This window comes from Homarus americanus, unplaced genomic scaffold, assembly GCF_018991925.1.
Source record: "Homarus americanus isolate GMGI-L3 unplaced genomic scaffold, GMGI_Hamer_2.0 scaffold52512, whole genome shotgun sequence".
Classification (NCBI taxonomy): Eukaryota; Metazoa; Arthropoda; class Malacostraca; order Decapoda; family Nephropidae; genus Homarus; species Homarus americanus.
This window is the reverse complement of record NW_024735442.1, coordinates 17,386,984-17,411,904: the sequence shown is the minus strand read 5'-3', so window position 1 is coordinate 17,411,904 and position 24,921 is coordinate 17,386,984. Positions and strand designations below refer to the sequence as shown.

The 24,921-nt window shown below is 37.3% G+C and overlaps 1 protein-coding gene across 1 annotated transcript; it reads left to right on the top strand.

Annotated features, from left to right (window-relative positions):
• Window positions 1–1,480: 1,480 nt before the first annotated feature.
• On the top strand, window positions 1,481–10,936 carry LOC121871096 (DCN1-like protein 3). Its single transcript, XM_042373243.1, has 3 exons — window positions 1,481–1,667; window positions 5,206–5,361; window positions 7,343–10,936. The coding sequence occupies exons 2-3, from the start codon at window positions 5,247–5,249 to the stop codon at window positions 8,161–8,163; spliced, it is 936 nt and encodes a 311-aa protein (XP_042229177.1). The 5' UTR covers window positions 1,481–1,667; window positions 5,206–5,246; the 3' UTR covers window positions 8,164–10,936.
• Window positions 10,937–24,921: the final 13,985 nt, after the last annotated feature.

The window sequence follows — 24,921 nt, the reverse complement described above, 5'->3', positions numbered from 1 at the left end:
TAATGAATCGGGAAAGGAGATTGGGTGTGCGCCTATCTCTCATTAACTATCTTGGGTTCGATCCCCAGCCCTGGGCAGGTGTGAGAAGGGTGTTCAGTTTGACCATACCAAGCCGCAGGTTTTCTCCTGGGACTCTGGTTCCCTCCTGTTCTAACACTGGGCAATAAAGTAACAAAGAACAGACCAACATCCCGGACGGCTGTTAAGCTGATCAGTGGTGAACATGATAAACCACATGAAAATAAAAGGGCCAGGGGAAAACAGAAACTTCATTAAACCGTCCACGAAGTTCTAAACAAATCTCTACAAATATGTAGACTGTTTGTTCTATGTTGTTTTTATAATCAGGTGTTCTAAGCAAACCCAGCAAAGGGGATGCGACGCTAATCATGAACGTGAGTTTACTCGAATTTGTAAATAATTACACTCCTGTTGGTAGTAAGCGAATGTTAAACACCGATGTGATGAGACGTGTCACACACAGAGTATCAACTCAAGTGAATGTTATGCTTTTACTGGTGATTTTGTGCAGACAAACACAGGTAGAACAGGCTGTGCAATTGTAATATATAAAGAAAAAGAGATGATAGTGTCAAACAAGCAAAGGCTGAACAACTGGGCCAGCACAACACAAACTGAACTAATGGGAATCTACTTAGCCACAGACTACCTTAAAAGAAAATGGAGGTGGGGTGATATTCTGTGACTCAAGGTGCTTTGAAATCAATGAACAGCCCGTCAGGCTCTATGTCTAAAGTTGTATGTGATATTAAAAGGAATGTGATAACTGCCAAAGAGAACAACTCTCGTATCGAATTTGTGTGGATTCCGTCCCATGTTGGAATTAGATATCATGACCGTGCTGATAAGACTCGCCATGAGGCATGTAAGAAAAAATATTGTTGATCGTGACCTTGGCCTGTCCAATGCTGCACTTAAAAACATTCAAGTCAGAATCATTAACTCTGATCTAGAAGAACTGAGAAATGTTGAAAGACCTAGCTAATATATGAGGACGAACAAACCTTTCAACTGCATGTATAGATAAAATTATTTAATGATTTACAAAGTTTTTTGCGCATGTATGTCAGATAATATTTTGTCAGGGGAATTATAAATTTCCTCATTATTATTAAAAATCACAAAATATACTGTTTTCAATCTTTGTGAAGAATTATTTACGTAGCAAAGTATTAATACCGTCTTAATTAAAAAAAACCCCACCTGGCAGTCATATGTTGTATTCAGTTAATTTATTAACGCAAATGGTTTTAAGGTCGGTATTCACTAAAATACTTTCACATGGTTTTCAACTAGAAAACATTGAAGTGATTCTTGTTATTCCCGGCTGACAGAGGAAGTATAAACGCGGAACCATCCTTTGGTATTCATAACTGTGTAGAAGTGATCAGATCCTCTACCTGGACAGTTAACCCTCTATAACTACGTTCATTATGTTCCAACACCATCTGCCCTTAATTGGTGTATGTGTTGTTTCTCGCGCGTGAAAGGCATTGAAGGGAGATATATCGATGTGATTCAATATGTGGATGTGAAATTTGGGCAGAGGACAATGATTCCGAGATAGTAAGTGTGCAGAGATGAGGAAGACTATGTCGTGATGGTGGCGGCGGCAGCTCAGGACTCTCGCTGAGGAAGCAAGGAAGGTGAGCCACTCTGGAAGCCAACACCTTTGGCCTGACCATCTTTACTTTTTCTAATGTTTTGAAGATATTTTAGAAGTTTACGTTAAGTATTTGTGGTTTAAAAAATATCATGTAATGTCTGGGAACGTGTGACTTGTCAGTTAACTCTTATATACGTGGTCTGAACCTTTACTAATAACTAGTTTGAATGTGATGTGCTGTCATCCTGGCCGAGAACCAAAATTAGGTTCTTAGAGATTAAATGTCATACAAATGTTCTAGTCATGTAAGTGGATCTTTGTATGTATTAAATAGTCATAGATTAGATGTGCAAGTGAAATTGGTCTTTATACATCAGCGAAAATTAAACCATTAGCTGTTAACTTTAAGGTAGAAATGACTAGCTTACCATTTTCTTGAAGTTGTTATATACTGTATGTGATCTTATCATTATTAATATATATATATAATGAACTATATGTAGTACATGAAGTCAGAGCACCTGGAAAGGCTACACCCACTAGCCAGTTTATGATACACTTTTGACGAAATTATTATCGTTTCAGTCATGCAGCTAATTTTTTAAGTTTAGGTTAGGTTAGGTTGGGTTTTTTCGATGATTTTTGATGTGTTCTAAATAAGTGCAGGACCAAAAACGATAATTTTACCCTTTTGACCAATGAATTTGCCAGTTGTTAAAGATGTAATAAGAGTACATAGATGGGAATCAAATAAAAATAAGCACCAGAATGTATCTGTACCACTGGTGCAGGTACAGATATTCAAAAGCCAGTATATGCCCAGTACTTGCAAACAGACGTGACCGATTGTCCAAGTGGCTAACCAGCTGACAAGTGGCAAAGAGGATACAGTATAGCAAAGTTCTTATGGTAAATTTTTACAAGGGGACAACCGTGGATTTTTGGTTCAGAAATGTGTTTTTCAGATGTTTTTTGGTTGTGATTTGAACGAATTTGACCAGGAATTTTGTCAAATTAGCCATTTTTGAGTTATTCCTCTCCAATATGGGGGACCCGAGGGAAATCGGGGGTTTTGGGTGGGGGAAGCACACACAGCTAATTGGCGGCAAAAATCGTGGTCAAATTTCTTTTAATCACAACAAAAAAGGGCAGAAAAAACACATTACTCAACAACCTAAAAGCACCAAACCTAACCTAACATTTACGAACATATTATATAGAAAAAAAAGGCTAAAAATGGGAATAAAAAATTCATGAAGTTCGTTGGTTGTCTACTTGTAAAAAAAAAATACCGTTCATAAGTTTTTGATGGTGGTTTAAAAGATTCTGGCCTTCATTTCTGGCAGACTTGAATACAGTAGTTATGGAGATATGACCTACTTCCATTACCTACGATTTTGATGTACAAAGTGGGCAGGGCTTTGAAGTCGATGGAAATTGTGGGGTAAAAACACACACATGTCTTACTAAACTAAACCAAAGGAAATGTGACCTTACTTGTCCTGATTTTACCTAACCTAACCTAACCTAACCTCACCACCTTACTTTTGATTTTGATTTGCTTGTTTTCATGCATTACCAAACGTGTCTATCTTCATGATAATGGCAGTCTGCATCAAACTGTGGACATTAAAGAAGTAAGCAATATACCAAAAGCCTTGGAAACATCATTGGCAGCAACATTATTGTCTAAAAACATTGAATGATTTTCTACTCCACGCAGAACATCCGAGACACAAGAATGAGACACTGCAACTGAGGATTTTCATTTGAAATACTTGGACGTGCTCAGATCTCTCATGTAATAGAGTGATGTCCCCTGATTGGTCGAGGTTAAACATGTGAATATCTCGTGAAGTAGATGTAAACATTAAATTCCATGAAATTTACTCTAGCGAACTGAAAATCTGCCATAGATACAGTAGCTATTCGTATAACATCGTCCCGCTTAACGTTGTTTCAGTACTATGTCGTTAAACCTTAGAGACCAAAAATTTTTTTAACTTCCCGGTGTTCCGATACTACGTCGTTTGCGTCGTCACAGACTACATTTTACTGTGCATCACCCTCTCTCGTCTGGCCGTGCTATGCTCTCTCGGCTTGGCGCAGTCTCAGTGACTCACCACCCTCCTCCGCTCCCACCCTCCTCCGCTCCTGCCATACTCCTCCCCTCTTCTACCCACCACACACTTGCTCTACCACCTCCGCCCATTGGTGAGTACCAATACAAACTTAGTAGTTGTAAATGTATGCACTATTTTCTTTAGAAATGGCAATGATTTTCTGTATATGTAATGTATTTCATGGGGCAAGGGAAGGCTCAGGAATGTAACTCCTGTATTTTTTATATTTCTTATGGGGAAAATTGATCCGCTTAACGTTGTTTCGTATAATGTCGAGTTTTTTAGGAACGTAACCCCGACGTTAAACGAGGACCCCCTGTATATGATTTTCTCTTATTGTATAATAAAAAAATCTCCCCAAACTATAAGTTTCTTTACAAAATGCAGGAGAATAAAGTATTATTTTTTATGCTTTATCATCCTCTATATACTGTACTGTACAAATTGATATAGCTTCCCCTGTACATAAAATCAAATGATTTAATACAAGCAAAATAGTTTGAAAATGACCAAAACAACTAATTAAGTTCTCCACAAGTAAATTTGCTATTAATGAATTTAAATCGTACAACAGATCTGTGTTTTGTCATCGTCCAACTCCTGATATGATGTTGCAGGCTTTTCTACTGCATATTTTTTTTATTTTATTTTTTTTTTGGACATGAAGTGTGTTGGATACTTCTTCCCTTTTTTCTCTCTTTTTAGAATACTATCAAAATTGGTGCATGGTAAACAAGTCAGACTATACCCCAACAGTGGAACATAATTGTTAATAATATAATGTCTTACTCTTTTGTTTATTGGTAAGAATTAGGGAGAGGGTTACCATTTTATGTAACATTTAAAGACTGTAGCCCAAGTTATCCAGCCACTTAAATAATCTTTATAGAAGAAATCTTATTTCTAATATCAAGACTAAAGCAATTCAGATGGAGGAATAACACTTTTTGCATTCAACTTTTATCCATGATTTTTCCCATAAATACAGAAATTGTAGCCATCACCTGCCTGAAATATTAATAATAATACTGTAATAATACAAATCCTAAGTTAGATAAGTTGTCTTCTTGCTTTGTGTGCATTGCCAAACTAATATTGTGTAATATTATTTGGAAAATCACAAATCTTACCTACTTTATTATTAATACAACAAGTATCATCTTTGTAGGATATTATTATTATTATTATTATTACTAATATATTATTATGAATAAAAATGATATACCGTATCATTGTACAGTCGGCAATCACTTCTTTTCAGAAGTAAAAGGTGTTGTTGATAGAAATGTAACATATGATGGGACTCATTTATGTATTCTGCCAATTGGGAAAACTTCGTGTGTTAAGGATAACATGGATTAGTTTCAATGAAATATAGGTGATAGTCACCCATTGCTATGCCACCAATTCAAGTTAGTTTTCCTGGCAGTCACTTAGGCTTTTTATTTTTTGCAGGTGCCGGCCTGGGGGGTCAGGTGTGGCGGGCAGCGGGACCAATGGGGAAGTGCCTGTCTTGTCTAAAGGTCCCTCCACCCGCCCACCAACGTAGCATATCGCACCATCCTACATTACAACACCCTCCTCCCCGGCACGAATACGAACGAACCAGAGGTGATAACTGGGGCGTAATACAATACCTCTACTAGCTTCCATAGTCGATTTTTTTTTATAGCCTTCCAAGTCTTTATCAAGGGTCACGTGAGATCTGTGCTACTGAAATAGCCACTGTCAGAGCCTGTCATTGTCAGAGGGTTCTAACATGTTTAATGGCAGGATATATTATCCAGGTGGACATTACATTACCCAGCAAAGCAGCTAACCACGCAACAAAACCAACATTTAATATGGGTATGAACTCTAAGTACAGTGACTCTTTCAAGAGCTATTGAAGCTTTAGTTACTCAGGTTGAAATGCAAGGATGTCTCAATGCATATTCTGAACTTCCATTTATGCCATAAATGGAGTTTCAATGTGCAGGGTATTTGATTTCCTGGTATAGTGTACTTGCCAGACTGAACAGGCATGTTATTATTTATGCAGTTCCCTGCTTGCTTTGCTGGTGGACCAACCATGGAGGAAAGTTGTATTCTACACTTATTGCATTTGTTATTTGTATAAAGGTCCAGTGTATACCACTCTGCTTTAACTACTACAGTATTGTGTGCTACAAGATTGGTGTCTTAGTAAGAGCTGAGGGGGTCATCCTTGGTGTCACTCAATGTGCAAGGTTTACATTTTTTATTTGCATATGACCATAGTGGTTAGGTGTTGATATCAAAGTTTGAGGCTGATATTTTCTGGTATTCAGAATTTAATCACTAATGGATGCCATGCACACTTAACTTGGCTTTCCAATAGTCGACATAGAAAATTAGAGTCCTCACCCACTGTTCTAACATGCGTGTGACCCAAGTTACAGTTGTTTACAAACTGGACAATACAATATGACCAGTCTCTTTCAGTTCCACTCATCATTTGATTGCTAAGAGAACTTCCTGGCTTACTTCATCTATTTTGGAAGCCAAGTACTTACCTTAATATATTTTAATCGCATATTTGCCATGCAGTCTGAGGTTTTAGTATTTGTCATGTTACGAGAGTGTATACATTCGCTTAGCTACCCAGTCACTAGTTTGTGGGCATGCTGATTAGCAGGACCAGTACTACTCAGTATCATACTGTAACTCGCAGCACATAGCTCATCACTGTTAACCAATTTTGGGGTCTGACCAAAGGCTACTAAGAGGATACTGTACTCCACTTTGAACTGTTTATGTTTGGAATAGGGTTACAGGATAGTTCCAATTTGGAAGTGCTACTGAATATCATGTTTTACAAGGCAATACTTTGTCCAACTGGGTGATGTAAACCAGTTGCTAATCATGTTGGATTCTTCCAACAATGGCAAGCTCTACCAGGGAGTGTTATGGTTGTACAGTTTACAATTTATCAAACTTAAGTCCTCTTTTGACAGCTAGGGCCTAATCATATGATTGCCCATTCCTCCCCAGCACAACAGTTTCCCTCAAAATAAGTGAAGGTTGTCTCACTAGAGCCAAAGGTTTAATTTGAGCTGAGCTACTAATTCAGTACTACTCTTGTTCACAATTCTGGGAAGCCATTTTGCCATTTTACTTTTGGCAGTCATAAAATTAGCTCTCATTTATAATGCCCAAGCCTCCAAACTTGGCTATTGCAGAAAGAGATTATTAGAGTATTAGACTTAAGGATCAGTACTCCATTATCCTCTTACAGCTAGATTATATGAAGAAAAAAAATCCAGTGTCTTCATAGGAACAGTTTTCTATTTTGATATTAATCCATTTAGCTGAGTTTAGATTAAAGGTATTGCCTGTATCTCATTTTTTAAAGTACTGACTCAACTGCTATAAGCCAGTGGAGGAAAACTAGAATAATATCATAGGGTGCACTAACTTTAGATTTTTAAAGGAACTAAAAAAGCTGACATTTCAATAGTTAGGGATTTATAGGGTGAACATGGTCTCTGCTTCAAACTCATTGCTTCTCTTCGTGTATTTTGTGTGTATGTAAAGTGTCAGAAATTTATTTTCTATCCCTTTTCTTATCCAGAGGTAAGCGAGAGTGGCAGCAGTCTTAGTGGTGTGGAGGGGCGTTCTCCAGTACCACCACCTGATGCACAGAGTAATGGCAGTGGAAAAAATTCTGTAATTATCAGTGCCCCAGAAAAACGTTCATTTTATTCCAGAATCCCACCACTTGCTAAGTCTGCCAGCAATGAAGTCAGAAGATTATCATCCAAAGACTATTCTGAAGCAAAAATTTGTGTTTTATTTGATCAGTATAAGGACTGCCAGTGTGACTACATCCTCTCAGAAGGCATTGAATGCCTTTGTATGGATTTAGATGTAAAACCTGAAGAGTTTAAAGTGTTAGTTCTAGCTTGGAAATTTGGGGCTGAAACAATGTGCAGATTTAGTAGAGGAGAATTTGTGAGTGGGTGCAAAGCCCTGAGAGTGGACTCTATTAAAGGTATACAGTCCAGATTTTCAGACATGCTGCTTGAGGTCCAGGATCCAGAAAAATTCAAAGACTTGTATAGATTTACTTTCAAGTTTGGCCTGGATGCTGATGCCAGCCAACGAATTCTACCGTCCGACATGGCAGTGTTGCTATGGAAGCTTGTTTTTTCACAGCATGAACCTTCTATTTTAAAGAGATGGTTGACTTTCCTTGAAAGGCATCCAAATATTCGGGGTATTCCCAGAGACACCTGGAATATGTTCCTAAATTTTACAGAAGTTGTGGGGGAAGATCTAAGTTCTTATGATGATACAGAAGCGTGGCCCAGCCTTTTTGATGACTTTGTTGAATTTGAAAATGATCAATTGAACCAAAATATAACTAAAGATCATAAAGAAGAGAGTGAATAATGCCACGTTAATACTAGGAAGGAATATTTCATATGAGCATGTTTTAAGTGATATTTTTAAAATATGATTGAATTTTTTATTGTTTTCTGTCTTTATACAAAGTGCTCATTTTAATAGTTCAGAAAGTTCTATACCACTGATGCTATGACCTGAGATATTAACCATAACTGTTAATGCAATGAATTACATATTGTACTTGTTTACAACTTAGAGAAAATTGTCTTTATTTTGTTCATGTCACAAATATTTGAGTATTGGTAGGTTGATGAAAAATGCACGAATGTTTGAGACTAGTGATATGACCCACTGCAGTTTTGTGACACATTTATGTACGAGTGTTGAAGATGAAGTGTAGGGATAAAGTGTGTACAGTATTTATTACTATATGGTGCCAGAAGAACAAACATTAACTGTGAGAGTCGCCTCAACTTTTCCCTTCTATTTTCTTACAATAACAAATATTTTTTTTATAGTCTCAAGTCTGTTGAAGGAAACTGATGTTTAGTATCCAGCATGTTTCACAGGTTGCAGCCTAGGCTAACTCTTGACAATGATGGCCGACACTATTTAAGCAAATAGTACAAGTCTTCCATCACAACCCTGAACCCTGACCCTCAGGGACTAGTGTGGGAGGTGAATGTAACCACTCAGTGTTGAGAGCTAAGGTAGTTATAGTGCTGCTGCTACTGGCACATCACAAATCTCCTTGGTTTTCATTAGTTACCTTGAATTTCCAGTAACAAGCTTCAGTCCAGCCATCTTTTCCACAAATTCAGGTATTTGTCGAGGCTTTGCTACACTTACCCTTTGGAGAAGATGTGGAATGTTTAAAAACTTCAGCTTTTGTGGGTCAAGTTTCAGTCTTGGAATTGATGGATGGTTACACTTCAAAGTAGACTTCTGCTCTGGAGTTCTCATTAAGGGAAGCTTTTGTCATAACCAATGCTTCTTAACATTTTTACTTCAACCAGATCTTTAGAGTACATGCTAAAGTACTTTGAATCAATTTGAAACCTGATGGAAGGACTGAAGCTGACTTCAAGGAAAGTGTTTTTCTTGCTAGTCCTAGCATCAAGTACACAGATATTAGAGAGTTGTGCCATTAGAAGAGATGTACTGGTTACATATTTGGATCTTCTCTTCATTGAGCATCTCAAAGGTTTTGGTCAAAAGGTTAAGCTGGACTGAGGCTTATTCCTGGAAATCCAAGATAGGTTAATTTGGACAAGGAAGGGTTGTGATGCACAAGCACCAGGACTTTCCACTTCTTAACACTGATTGATGAGTTTACCTTGCAGACCTCTCCCTGAGGGATAAGGTTGTAACAGGAGAGTTTTACCTACAGTTTGATTAGTGCCAGCCACCATTAGGTTTTAGCCAGGTTTGTAACCCCTTGAGATTTAATGGGCAGTAAATATAAATTTATATCCAAACTCCACTATGAAATGGGATTACGGGATCAGTCCTTCATTTTTACACCTAAAGACTGATGGACACAAGTTCTGTACATACTGTAGTTATATTTTGCTATTTATTTCTTTTTGGAGTCCCTAAAGTACAGATATTCTATTGCAAATGAAATGTTTTAATAGAAAAATTATGTAACTGAAATTTCTTTTAATTGGTATTGTTACCTATACAGGTACAGTACTCATTGTTTTTAATTGTTTCAGAGAGGAAAATGTTATCAGATTGCTCTTTGTACCATTAATCAGTGGAGGGAATCGGTGGTAAAAAAGAGGACTTTTTTTTTAACCCTCTCGCGCATGCAATAAGTTTTTAAGTTTCCTTGACCACAACAAAAGTCATATGGGACCACTCACATGAGGTCTGGTTATCTTCATTCTGCGGCCAATTTATCACACAAGAAATAAAATTTTTCTCATGATATGTACATCATTGGCTTCATTATTGTTTTGGCTTTAACATAGTAGGAAGACAACGACGAAAATAAGACTATTTTTTCATTCAGACTAAATAAAATATCATGAATGTTTTCCCAGCATCATATCTTGGATATTTTTCACAAACCTACCAAGGTACAGTGTTATATACTATATACAGTAGTTATAAAAGTGGAATTTATGAGCTTTCCAACGGTGGCTTTGGAATTTTGAAATGACTGATTGTGGGAAGGGTGGGAGAGGAAATAGAGAGAGAAATGCAACCTACCAGCACAGCTGACGGGAGGAAACTGATGGACAGCAGAACTCCATCAGCGTTTTGGTACTTTCTGGAACTTTGACTCGCAAGATCATGAATTCATATATGACGCAAGAAAATTTGATGCAATTATATATCTTGGAAACTTTTTAGGGAGGACGAATTTTTAAAGTTTAATGACGCAAATAGTGCTACCCAATGATTTGCATCACATTGTGCGAGAGGGTTGATCAGAAATCCAACAACAGGGGTGGTACCTCTAAAAGATATAAAGTACCTGTACATATAAAACAAAACATTTAAGTAAAAGTTAAATTTAAATTATGGGGCTTAAAGAATTGTACTACCGTGTATTTAATTAATAAATTTTCTTGAATATTGTAATACAGTACAGTATACAGCAACAAAATTTACATGGTGTAAAGACTGTACTGTACTGATATTTGTACAGTACTCAGGTCCTCTTCAGTAAGTGTTGGAATATTCTGAAATGCAGAAAAAAAATATAATCTCATGTTTGTCAGTTACATTTGCTCATCACTGAACATCACTCAAAGGTGATTTGTACTTAAAATATCTCTTGTGTTAGAAACTATACATGTGAAACTATCTTCAGTGTGTTATAATCCCTTCTAAGAACTATGTTAATTTCATATTTTAGTGATATGTATTGAGCTATTTAACAATTACGTACAGTATATGACTACAATATAAATTTTCCACCAATATTATTTTAGGTAATATTTATGGGTCAAATATTTATTGCATTATTCATTGTATTGTACTGCATCATCTCTAGCTACTGTACACGATAATGTTGTTCATTACAATATTATTGCATCAGTAAGGTGCATCCAGTGTTAATCCTTTTTGTGTGCACTTTCCCCACTAATGGCCAACCTCCACAGCTTTGATCTAACCACTGTACCTTCCAGCTCACATACTGTACTGTACTGTACTTTACTTCCAGTCATGTCTGTCTACTCAAATACCTACATGTTCATGAGTCTTCTTTATTGGTTTGTGGGATAACAGTCAAGAAAGTGTGCATTTTGACCGAGATGAATTCCCTTCAACAATTAACTATTCATGAGTAGCTAGACATCATGCTAACAATAGAAGATTTACTATGTAGTCTTTGATTTGGAATCTTTTTTATTTTTTTCTTCAGAATAATAAGATCTTTACCTTGGAATTCTGTATATACAGTATTTTAAAATTTATTGTAATTTTTGCTTTACTTTTTTTTTTCATACAACAAAAGTGTTGTTTTAGTATCTTATATATTTCTCAAAATCACTGTAGTTTTTTGTTTACATAAAGATGGGAGAATTTTAGGTTTTCACAAATACAGGTATGTGTCATTTAGCGATCGGAAAGCGTTCCTGAAAAACAGATCGCTAAGTGATTTGATAACAATGAACAGAAACGAGAAATAATATTTTAAATAAAGAATTATATCCGTGGAGATGGCACATAATTGTGTAGCCGAGTTGCTGACTGGCCGACTCTCCACCCAGTAGTAGCACTTAGAGTGGGTGAGGCTGAGCTGTGAGCTATGTTATTCAATTCATAATTTTGGGTAGAAATACATAATTTTCCTTATTTTCTTGTACTCGGTTACATATACCGGTACACACATTCGTTCATACAGAATGTGCAAACAAAATAAAAACACTAATTATCATAAGGTCAAAAACATATCAAAAACATAAAGGTAATACAGTAAACAGTTCTTACCTGGTCTGCAGCTAGCCGACAAGGCTGGAAGGAGAGAGCAGAGCAGAGCAGAGCAATCACATTAGTACACAATAGTACAGGGTAATGAACAGTTCATACAGTACTCAATACTAAAGTCACAACAATATCAGGAATGCACAGTAATAGGAATGATACACAGTAATCGATAATATACAGAACAATATGGTAAAGCACAGATTTAACTGTTCAAAGGCAGGGTAAACACTCATGTAATAATGGCCTGGGTTCATAGGTGGCGTGCTGGCAGCATACCCCTACAGTAAGTGGTTTCCATTAATAAACCTAGATACGTACCCCCCCTCTGGTTACCTAAAAATTTATTTCTGTTTTTTGCTGGAAAGCTAGAAAATGATTTCTAAAATTCAGGTTGGCCGATTCATAGGTAGTTTCTTGTACTGTATAGTGTCTCCCTTTCCAAGTGGTTTAGTGTCGGCCTTGAATTCAACATTGCCACGATCTCTGAGTAGGACGTGAGACATATCACACTTAGCATTTATTTTACATAGCTTAATTTTGTTATATCCACCTTTTTTTATATTAGACTCGTGAGTATATAATATTGGATAGGTAGGTGAACAGAAAATGGAATTCCAACATAATATTTTTTTTATTACTTACATGTGGCAATTCTAAATGTAATGCAATTAGCAGAGGCCTCTGCTCCATAGCAAACATGTCGCAATGAGTTTCATACATCACTTAACTTACATTTACATAATTCTACACTTATTTTACTATTTATTACTTTTTACTTTTATCCTCTTCACCACTGATCGGCTCATTAGCAGCTTGGGCAGTTGGTCACATCTCTGTTACGTACTGTTGGCAAGTACTGGGCATGAACTGGCTCCTGAATGTATCTGAACCTGCTCCAGTGCTGGTCAAGTCTGGTCTTGAAAGAGCTCACACTTGGTTCCGTCACAGTTTTCTGGACTTGCGGCTTCTTCAACCTTGAGCTGTGACCCCTTTTTGGGCGAGTGTCTGCCAGATCCAGGTTAGGACAATCAACTGAGGAGTGCCCTTTAAGATGTTTATACACCTCAGTTAGGTTCCCCCTTGCCTGTCTGTAGTATAAGCCAGGCAATTGCAGGTGCTCTAATCTCTCAGGGTAGCTGAGGTGCCAAAGTGCAGGCACTAGTCTGGTGGCCCTCCTTTGGACATTTTCAATCAACTGACAGTTCCTAGCATATCTTGAGGACCAGATGGGGTGACAGTACTCTAGGTGGGGAAGAAACTTGCTCTTGAAGATTGTTACGACGAGGGATAGACTGTCTAGATATCTGAACGACCTTATAAGACCTAATAATTTAGTTGCTTGGTTCACCCTTTTCTCACAATGGCCTAAGAACTTCAGTTCATTGTCAACATATACACCTAGGCCCTTTTCACATTGTCTCAATTAATACAGTTTCTTCATCCCGTTGGGACATATGACACGCCTCCTTACCTTTGGTACAGTCGGGTACATCCTCTTACACTTTGTGACACTGAATCTTGCAAGCCATTTCTTTGACCATTCTTGAAGCTCACGGGATCTTTCTGCTGCTCTTCACAGTCCGCTTGGTTCTTAATTTTCCTAAATATCTTGGCATCGTCTGTAAACATTTGTCTGGAGGAATGTATAGCTTCTGGCACGTCATTTATTATTCACTGACACAATTTTTAGGAGTCGACACTTGACATATGCTATCGGGTAAGATGGTGGTGGAAAAGGCAGAGAGGGACACACACACACACCTCCACTTGCCTTCCTCCCTCTCACCCATGTCTCACTGCTACGCAGTCAATCCTCTACCTCACGCCTACCCAACCATCCCCTACCTTTATCATATGCTACTGCCCATCATGTTCTCATCACGCCCACACCTGCCCATATACACCCACAACAGAGTGAGAGTGAGGGAGGAAGGCAAGTGGAGGTGTGTTTGTCCCTGTCTGCCTCTACCACCACCATCACCGTCTTACCCGATAGCATATGTCAAGTGTCGACTCCTAAAAATTTTGTAAAAATCACATGTAAGTTTGTATATTTTCAGCCATCGGCTGCAACTCTATTAATAAACCATTTATTATTATTATTATTATTATTATTATTATTATTATTATTATTATTATTATTATTATTATTATTATTATTATTATTATTATTATTATTACAGCGCTCGCTCAGCAGAGGTGCCCACTTGGAGCATAGAATCCACATTTTTTTCAACTTCCCTCCTGAATTTTTCCCATTGAGGTAAAGATTGCTAAACCGAACAATTTCAGATCGTTAAATAACCAAGGGTGCTAGAAATTTTGTCGCTAAACTGAATGATTGCTAAGTGAACGATCGCTAAACGGCTGATACCTGTATCAAGTTAGGAGAGTGAGCGAGGACCCTTAGACTGTAAAGTTGTTAGTATAGTCACTCAAAAAAACTACCTCTGCTTGGGGGGTAGATTGATTACAGAATGAACACTGACTCCTGTTGTCTTGGTAGGGTTGCCAAAATCCTTTGTTTGATGTGTCATATTTTTTCAACACAATTTTTTATTAATAGTTTTTTGGGTGACTGTACATCTGCCTTTAACTTTATGACTTACTGTACTTTCCATTTCAAACAATTGTCCTCTTCCTTAAATGGATGACCTTGTCAATTTTTCCAAAATGTTAGGTTGCAATCCACCTCCAGACTCTTTTGTAATACTAACTGCATCACCACTTGAAGCCACTTGCTTGCACTAGGGATAAAGAATGTATAGAAAGGATATGTAAGGATACAAATATGTTCAAGAACGAACATAGAGGAAAAGAAGCAAGGAATAAAAAAAAATGTGCAGGGAAAAAAAGAGAATGTAAAAAAAAGCAGTCAATAAATGTGAATGTGGGTGGAGCTGGAGAAAGTTTTATCTATACAGTTAGTTATGTACTGGGAGTGTTGTTCCTTATTGCTCTGAACAGATACAGTTATCTTAAAGCTCATAAATGGGTACAGTACCCTATCAGTCATGCATGTCATCCATTCATCATTCACATCTACATTAGTGTCTGCAGCCTTCCATGATTGTGACTTTTTTCCACATATCACTCATAGCTTTAGCTTTTTTTATTTAAATAGATTTAATTTCTCTCTTGTCAGTAATCCCGTCAGTTAGGTTGTGATGTTTTCACTCACACCATCCATATTAAGCCTTCCTCTCATCCATAATCCTTCAGAGTGTTTGAATTTTAAGTGTAAGAATTGTATTCAGTCTTTGGCATAAAGTGCATGAAAAATAATCATAAGTGATCAGGCCAAACCATTTTATAGAATTCTTCAATGAATGTTGGCTGTACTATCAGTACAGTAAACTTCCTCTATCAGGTCTAATGGGGGGGGGGGGGCTGTCTATACTGTATTCCAAGGTGGAAAATTTCAGAGGATGGAGGATTTACAACTTAAGGTACCTAAGAATGCCGAACATACTGTAACTTTTAGCCTACTGTAGACTTAATACCCTCAGGATTTTTATACACCATGTGTTTTTTTTTTTTTTTTATTACAAATTCTTGTAGAAAATTTATTCAGGATCATTATGGTTCTATATTCATCTTTCTAACACAATTAAAACATGCCATGGATAAAAGTTTACTGTATACACTTTTTCGCTAGCCATAAATATTTACGCTTGTGGCCGTAGACTGATATACAATAGGAGAGTGATGGGAGAATCGTACAAAGTAAAAAAGAGTGTTTCTTATAGTACACATTATTACTGTACTACAATATATCTGTTTATACAAAATAAAGCACATAGTACATGTTAATAATAAAATTACTGTACTTATTAATTATTAATTCATCATGGGGTGTTTGAGTTTTGAGGCGGTTGAGGCAAGAGGTGACTGTATGACACTTGTAATGTAAGCTACTGAAGGTGAAGCGGAGGTTTTGTTTTCACTGCTATTCATTGGCTATACTGTATGTACTGCACACTACTGTATTCATATATTTCTTAGACACTTCTACTGCCTTTTCTGAAGCAGCTGTTGAGTTATCCTCCTGTGTCACCACAGTGGCAACCCAGCCAACATGAACTTTCCCCCATACTAACCAGATTTTGGTTGTGTTTTTCTTGGTTGGGGATACATGTGTCCGATGCTGTACCCCAGTCTCGTTTGCAAGATCTGGATTAAGCGAGTCCAGGTTAGAGGGAGTTTACTGTATAATTAAGTTGGTATTTTGTAATATATATATATATATATATATATATATATATTAGGGCAGCATTTTTTCTCAATTTCATTTCAATCATTTACCTCACAACTAAGTCATGAATGTTTTGTATAGCTACGTAGGTTGTTTTTCTTGAATATTTTTTGACCGTGTCAGTGAGTCTTCATTGTCTTGTTGCAGTTGCTTACAAATGTATGTTTTCTCCTCTTTGTATTATTATAGGAATTGGCAAAAAGTGTCAGTTACTGGATATGAAAAGCAGTGTACCTTAACAAACTACTGTATATACAGTATTCTCATAGGATCTGAATATTAATTCAAAATACATAGGATTTAGAATAACTGCAATCAGTGTTGATATCACTATTGAATCTCTACTCTCACTCAGTTCTTCATTGTAAGCATCTAAGGATTAACATGACAAGGTCTTTATACAGGGAGACACCACGAGTTTCTTTGTTTAATTATTATAGTACAATACTTGGGAATATTTTTATACTAATACTTGTGACTTTGAGAGGATATCTGTACCTGCATAATATGTTTCAAAATTTATTTAATTTGGTTTTTGAAATTTTTTTTTGTGAAGGTCATATTTGTAAATCCCACACAAATTAAATGACCTTTACGCATTTGCTACCTGAAGCTTTAAACAATTCACGCTTGATATATTCAAGTCCACTTGAGGCTTTCAGGAAAGCAACTGGATAGTTGAGCAACAGCATGTTGGCTGATGTAGTGGCAGATGTTACTTATACAATAAGAGTGGATTGTAGAAGGGCCTTAGTATGCTCCTAAGATGAAGTGTACTTAAAAATAGTTGGCATAAATTATATATATTATTTAAAGGTTTAAATTCTGTAGTGAGGTGAGTACCTCAAATACTATGAACATTACTAGATGTAAACAAAAATAAGGGTGTATTAATAATTAACTGATGTTTGAGTGTAAAACTATACTTACTTGATTTGTGCAACTCAAATTCAGTAATGTCATGATGTTTATGGGAAATAGTTCTTTCATGAATTTCAGAACCACTAATAGAAGATTTTCTATGGTGTTTCACTTCCATAGGAATGAGATCTAAAATATTTGATAGTTTCTTATATTGCTACCAAGAAAAATGTGTTATGTTTTAATAATGCATAAGTTAAAAGAGTTAGTCTTTCTCAAGTTGTAAAAGGGTGATCTTAACACTAAGGTAAAAAATGTAACTTGTCTATGATGTCTTGTGGTGATTGCATGACAAGGAGTTTAAAATTGTTTAGTTTTACTCTTTTTTTTATGATTAATTATAGTAGTACTAAGATTACTGTATATGGTTGACTTGACAAATGGATTATTATTTTCCTACCAGATCCACCAAAGATAGATTTATTGGTTCAGGTCATAACTTACAGAAGCATCATCCTTAATCTCAGTGTACTTTTGTATTTGTAACCAACCCATTAGCTGCAGGCTGTAATTTGACTCTGGTATAAAGTTAAGTGATTATGAGCCTAATCTTTTGTAAGTGGAAGGTTAAAGTTTGATGGTAATCTTTAGTTAAAAGTGTTCAGTATTTTGTTGGGGTAATTACTGTAATTAAAAAAGATAAAAGTTGGATTTTTTTATTGCTAAATATAACGATTCTTAATGATCATTTTATTGATATTAACAATAAAGTAATCCTGAAAAAAATATAGAAGTTTGAGTTAATAATTGTGTTAATGTGCACCACTCCATAAAGTGAAGAATTAAGTTGAATCAAGTTTTGGATGATAACTTGCTTACTAATCATGTTATAAAGGGATAAGTTGCACTGATGTACTCATACCATCACATTGGATTATCAGATGGTAGAAGGTACAGTACCAGATTTTTTTGGCTACTTATTTCTTGTTCTTTGAGATTTTACAGCCACTTGGTTTCAGCAGTTATGTGATATTTCTTTGTAAAGGAGAAAAGCTTTTGTAATATTTAGTTAATGGCTGTGATTATGACAGCTTCAACAATCTCTTGTGATTTATCATTTATGTAGTTTAAATGCAACTTTTTGTAAGTATATTGGTATTTATTTCCCTACATTAAGTTAATAAGTTAATAAATTAATTGAAGTGTATTACCCAACCTAACTGCATGAGATGCCATCATCTCAGAAAGGTGGTAAGTACAATACTGCAGTATATTCTTAAGGCCTTTGTTAGAAAAATTTACCACGTGCACTAGTTTAGCTTATTCTTCTCGTGCCCCCCGGGGGGGGGAGGGGGGGGGGTAGTTTGTGGACACTTTTTCTGAGTAACCCAAGTAGGGTTAGTTGGTATGATTCACACTCATTTTTGGTGCAAATGTTTTCATGGATATGAAATGTACAGAAATTAAGATGGGTTCTGTTAAAAAGAAAAAAGATCTGCAGAACATAACAGTTTCCTCCCAATAAAACTTAAGTTTGTGAATCTTAAAACAAAATTTTACAGGACTAGTATGGTAGTGTTGCACACGGGAGGTGTAGTCCTCGTTTGTTACAAGGTTTCTGTTCCTGACAACCTTTGCATTGTGCAAGGCTGTGTTAGGTAAAACTAATTTTTCCATAAACATAATCGGAATTTTTTGGGGGGAACCAGTGCTTGTGTTCTCCCGTATCCAGACAAAAGTTGTATTAAAATAGATATAGTAAGTCTTCACTTAATATTGTCTCAGACAATGTTGTTTTGTTATAACTTTGCTACTCTTTAGGTACCCATGATTCTGACAAAAATTTTTTTATTACCTACCGGATTTGTTATAATGTCACCGGAACATTGTTACCCAACACGGACTACAATACTTTGAATGGCACACAGAATATGGCCTCTCACATCTTGCTGTGCTACGCTCTCTCATGGAGCATCACAGCGTCCCCAAGTATCTTCTTTCCAGTCTTTCTTAAGCTTCCACAGTGTACGGACGTGTTTTAAGTGTTTTTGCTGCAAGTACAGAACTGTAACCCATCAAAATGGCTTCCAAGCACCCATCAAGTGGTAGTGATGATAGTAACAAGAAGAAGAAACGCAAGACTATTAACCTTCCTACGAAAATGGAAGTTTTAAACCATTTTGAGAAAGGTGAACGTGCTGCAGACACTGGTGTAGCATTGGGCCTAACCCCCACAACATTGTGTAGTATCCGGACCATCACAGAACAAGAATAAAGCCCATTGGTGAGAACAATAAAAAATTATTGCGTTATCTTATAAATTAAACATTAATTTAGTTAATATATATCTTTCTAGATGTAAAGTATAATATACTGTATTATACAGTCTCTCCTCGACTTAAGAAAACCCAGACATACGACGGCCATGGTCATATAAAATATTTTTCACATTACGTATTTTCGAGTCCCGACGTTAGTGATCGTGGTGTGTACTGACAAAATTTTTGTTTATAATTCCCTTTAAAATGGCTGGCAAGCGTAAAAGTGAGAGTTCTCGTGGTGCTGAGAAGAAAAAGAGACACCCATTTTAGAATTTCTATATTATTTTTGCCTTTTCGACTAACGACCTGGTCGTCGGGACGGAACCCCGTCGTAAGTCGAGGAGAGACTACATCCTAAGAGATTAATGTTATATTTTCTATAAAAATGCCTTTGAATTTATATTCTGTATTATTTAATGCATATTATGGGGCAAAAGGAGTCTGGGGAATGTAACCAGGGTAATTTATAATTTTCTTATGGGAAAATTTGATTCTCTTAATGTTGTGATTTACAAGAACGTAACCACAATGGTAAGTGAGGACTTGCTGCTTGTCTAAGTGTGCCAGGATATACAGTACGTACTGTATATTTTTCGTGGTTCCAATTTAAATTTTCCATCCTTTATCATTGTTGAGCATTTTTGTTTTGGTAACTGCCCCGAGGCAGGTGTATTGAACATACAAATTATTATAGTTTGCAGCTGATGGGCCGGGCTGGTCTGTTGCCATACTGTGTGAGGTCACATAGGCCTCGTGGTGCAGTAACTCGTCCGTAGGTGTTGACATGAAGGACCTCACGTGGTCACGGAGACACCGTGTGGTGTGGTATTCACATGGTACAGTATAATGACTCGCCCTCGGGTGTTGACATGCAGGACCTCACGTGGTCATGGGGACACCGGGTGGTGTTACAGTACCTCAGTCTCTCTGCTGGGTGGTGTTGTGTTATCTCGTAGTCAGGTGTAAAGCCGACACACTGTTGTTCCCGGGGATTAACACCGCCTGGTTCCCAGGGGTGCTTATCACACTGGTGAGTCACTGCACTCACTGGTACTGTCTAGTGCTGAATTCACTGGCTTAAACACTGTTCATCACTGTTCAACACTAATCCCACTTCTTTCCGAAACGAAATTGTCACTTTTTATTATGTTGATATCCCGGTGGTGAGGATGGGTCGGGGAGAGGGACTTGGGGAATGGGGCCGAACATTGGCCAAGGGAGGCAGCTGCGCTTGCTGCCTGATAGGTCTTGACCCTCCAGTGGTCAAGGATGTAGTGTGTGTGTATGTACAGGGTATGTATGTGTGTGTGGTGCAAATTAAGTGATGTTTATACTCAAATTAATCGTTATCTTACAAGAATTTGAGCAATGGAAATTATATTCTCTTAAGTCAAGTGGTGGTGAGGGGGTAATAGTGACCGAGCCAAACCCCTTCCCGTACAGATAAGTGTGCGTGACTGCATGGTCACTTCTACTGTACATACATTACATAGCATTAATTAAAATCTACATAAAGTATTTTTTACATTAATTTTACTACATCTACAACCATCGTTTGTTGAGGCTTTAATGTGCACAAAGATCAATACAATAAGCTCTAATGCCCACTCATTTCAACCCAAATACTATTGGATAATTGCTTTGGAAAAATCCCTAAATGGCAACTGGAAGATAATGGGTTTCAGTCCTCTCCATATGGTAGTAGATCCGAGTGCACTTCCTCATCAAGAGATCACTCACTACACATACGTGTATAGTTCATGAAACACAAGTCAACTTGTAGCATGATGGATGACTCATTAATGAGTATGTGGGGTACGTGATGTTTGGGTTCACACTCGGGATGGGATGGAGAAAGGAAACTCACAATGTGCTCTCTGTATACATGTTGTATTGGATGTACAATGCAGCTTGGTGCTGGGAAGTGGCAGCGTGGTTACAAGTGTGATGTAGAGAGAGCTGGTTGGTGAGGATGCTCAGAGGAGGACAGCTTGTGGGTCGCCATGCTCGCCGGCGGGAGCGAGGACCGCCAGGCAGCGGCGGAGGAGGTGGTGTTGCTTGCTGCGGCTGTAGCTAGAAGAAGAGACAGGTCAGGGTTATATAGCGGAGGTAGGCGTGGCTTAATAGTTGACCTCCGCTATGTAAGGCGGCGCTGGTTGACCTAGACCACGAGGCATACACTGGGGAATTCGCGGGGTCGGCTACTCAGCGACAAACAGCGTTTGTAGGGGAGAAATCCACTACAAGTAATACGGTATAAAATCAAGAGATTTTCAGGGAATTTTTTGAATATACATACGTACAGTATACAGTACAGGTATTTATGAAAATAAAAATAATGATGGACCATACAACTTTGCAATTTATAAATCTATTAATATTTCTAATTTTCATTAATTTTCATTTATGTATTTTATAAAGTTCGAGAAAAGAGCCCAAGCTATTAATACCAATACAGTACAGCGATACACACACCTCCCACATTTATTATCGTATGATCAGCCACTTATGGTGTATGTTTTATCATGGATAATATAAAATATTAAATGCCGTGCTTTAACATGTACAGGTATAGAAAAATTACGAAATATTGCAGCATGCTCCCGGGTCCTCTGTGTTGGAGGTTTGGGGAGGGGAAGGAACTGACTGCACACCCCCAAAAAGGTTCATGCCTCACCCCTACTCCTCATTAAGCCTGCCATTCCTATTGTAAAATGTTTTACTTTGTTTTTTTATTTATTTATTAATTAATAAATTATGTTTACTGTAATAATTTGTGCTTAATTGTTTAATATTTTATATTAACCATGATAAAACATACACCATAAGAGGCTCATCATTGGTAAAAAGGGGAGTGCCAGTCCCTGCCTCCCTCCAGCACAGTGTCTCACACAAAAGGCTATAAACTAGATGTTGTGTATGATGTGGTGTTGGGGTATTAATTAATGAATAATAAATAAATAATATTGTATTGTTGATGACAGTACAGTAGTTTGATGAATAATAGTGACAATTGTAGTACGCTACTATTCATCAAACGACCGTCATTGACGATACAATATTGCTTATTTATTAATTAATACCACAACATCACACCCAGACACCCTAACACCACCCACACACCCCCATATTGTATGACATATATTTATGCTTGGTTAACTACGTGGTGGTGAATTGAAAGATCAGCTGTTGAGGAGCTCAGCGCTTGGCAACACTGGTGCATGTTACCACTCCTTTCCACTCCATCTCTCTAATCACCCACACCTTTGTGCTTTCTCACTCCACAATTTAAAATCTTCTGTAACATAATGTTGAAGGGATTTAATGTGATAAATGTAAGGATAAAAAATGCGGTATTTTAGCTTTCATGTTTATTCAAGACATCTTCAGGTCCTCAGACCCACTAATCCCCCAACCGGCAATGGGTGACCTGACATTGTATCAGAAGGTCAGTAATATGAGACCACTAATACCACACCCTACCTCCACCTGGCATTGTGTCAGGTCAGGTCAGTTATAGGAGACCCACTAATACCCCACAGCTCCAAGGGAGTGGAAAATATCAGTCTGCTGTAACACACCGCTTCATTCACGACCATATCATATAGATTTTTAGTTTAAACTCTTGGAAAACTCCTCAGCACACAGAAACATTCTGTGGATGTGGGCTAGTGTTTGTCTGTACAAGATGCTTAGTTTAGACACTTGTAAAGTTTTTCCAGTAACCGGATATATTTCCGGGGTTGGGGGATTTTTCTGGGTTTGAGAAAGTTGTCCGTTTAGCCGGAAATCTCTCATCCCCGGAAGCTCTGCACCAATTGTTCCGGCTAACAGGGATATCACTGTAATGGGAAAATACTCTCACAAATATTCAGAAACAAATTTATTAAAAATGTGAGTCTACCCTCAAGTCCGTGCTTTATTAATGAAGTAATAAAGCACGGACTTGTGGGTAGACTCACATTTTAATAAATTTGTTCGATTATTTGTGAAAATTTTCCCAATATTATTTATTTGTGTGTTTGTGTATCTACACATATTTACAATACAGATGAGGGAAATTACTGTCTCTAGGATAAATGACTTCCTGTCCCAGCCACGAAAATGCCGGCAACTTTAAAACTACCCGGCAATGCTTATTACCTGCCACTTAAAATTTTTCAGTGACAATTTCTTGACTTTTTCTGTTATTCTGGTTAACACATTAATTACCAATTCTAAGACACAAAGTTTGGGCCATGTCTTAGGCATCATAGGTGTCAGTGCCTCTCGGTTATTTTTGATCAGTGTAATTTGTTTCCTGAATCTTTTTTATTTTTATTTTATTCTTTTCAATAAACCTTACTGAAAAATAAATGTGATTCCAGGCAGGTAGCAGACCCTCTGAAACTATATTTGTCACTCAAATGTCAATTATTTTCTTAATTCCCAAATTTAAATAATGTACAGTCTCTTTCAAGATTCTTCGAAAACTGCTGGAGACAGCTGGCAACTCAAGGCCGTTGTTTACTATAGTAAGTAGTAAAAATTAAGAATGAATGTAAAAGGTTATCGGTGATTGGTTACTTAGTTCCCCGTTGCTTAATTAATGGTTGGGCTTTGTTGTTTCGTATTATATTATACAGTCGACCCTCGCATAACGTGGTCCCACTTTACGCGTTTCCACGGTACCCTGCCGAACACGGAATGCTCACTTTCCGCGGTGTGTGTACCCTTTTACGCGGAGAGCGGCGCGAGCAGGGTGCGCACAAGGTCGCCCAGTCATCAAAACATTACCGAGTTCTTCACCCGCCACAAACCACAGCCGGCCCAAGTCAGTGATAGTGATAATGATAGTGAGGATATGGACTTATATGGACTTTGAGGGGTTTGACAAAGAGGCCCTGCAAGTCTCTGTGGTGGATAGTGATACAATTGATACTAGTGATACAAGTGAGGGCCAATAATCTGCCCTCTGCCACGGAACCAACCCCCATCCCCAGCCATCTTTTCTACTAATGTAAGTGTTAAAAAACCTAATATTATTGATATTTCTCTTAATTATTAATTGTGTGTGCATACCATCATAAAATTAAGAAGTTATTTTTACTACAACGTAGGTATTGTGTCTGAAAAAGTGGAGTTTGGGGGTCAGCCCGGTCTCTATTTCAATTAATCCCATATGTTATGTTGTTCACTTTACGCGGGCCGCTGTGGGTTCAATTGATCGCGTAAAGTGAGGGTTCACTGTAGTACATACTATAGTAAACAAACAGCCTTGAGTTGCCAGCTGTCTCCAGCAGTGTTCGAAAAATCTTGAACGAGACTGTACATGTATATGTTGCCCCTAAATCACAATATGTACTAGAGATGTAGGTATACAATGAAAAGAATCTTTTATAGAATAGTTTAAATCACAAAAGTTACAGAACTCTTCAAGAA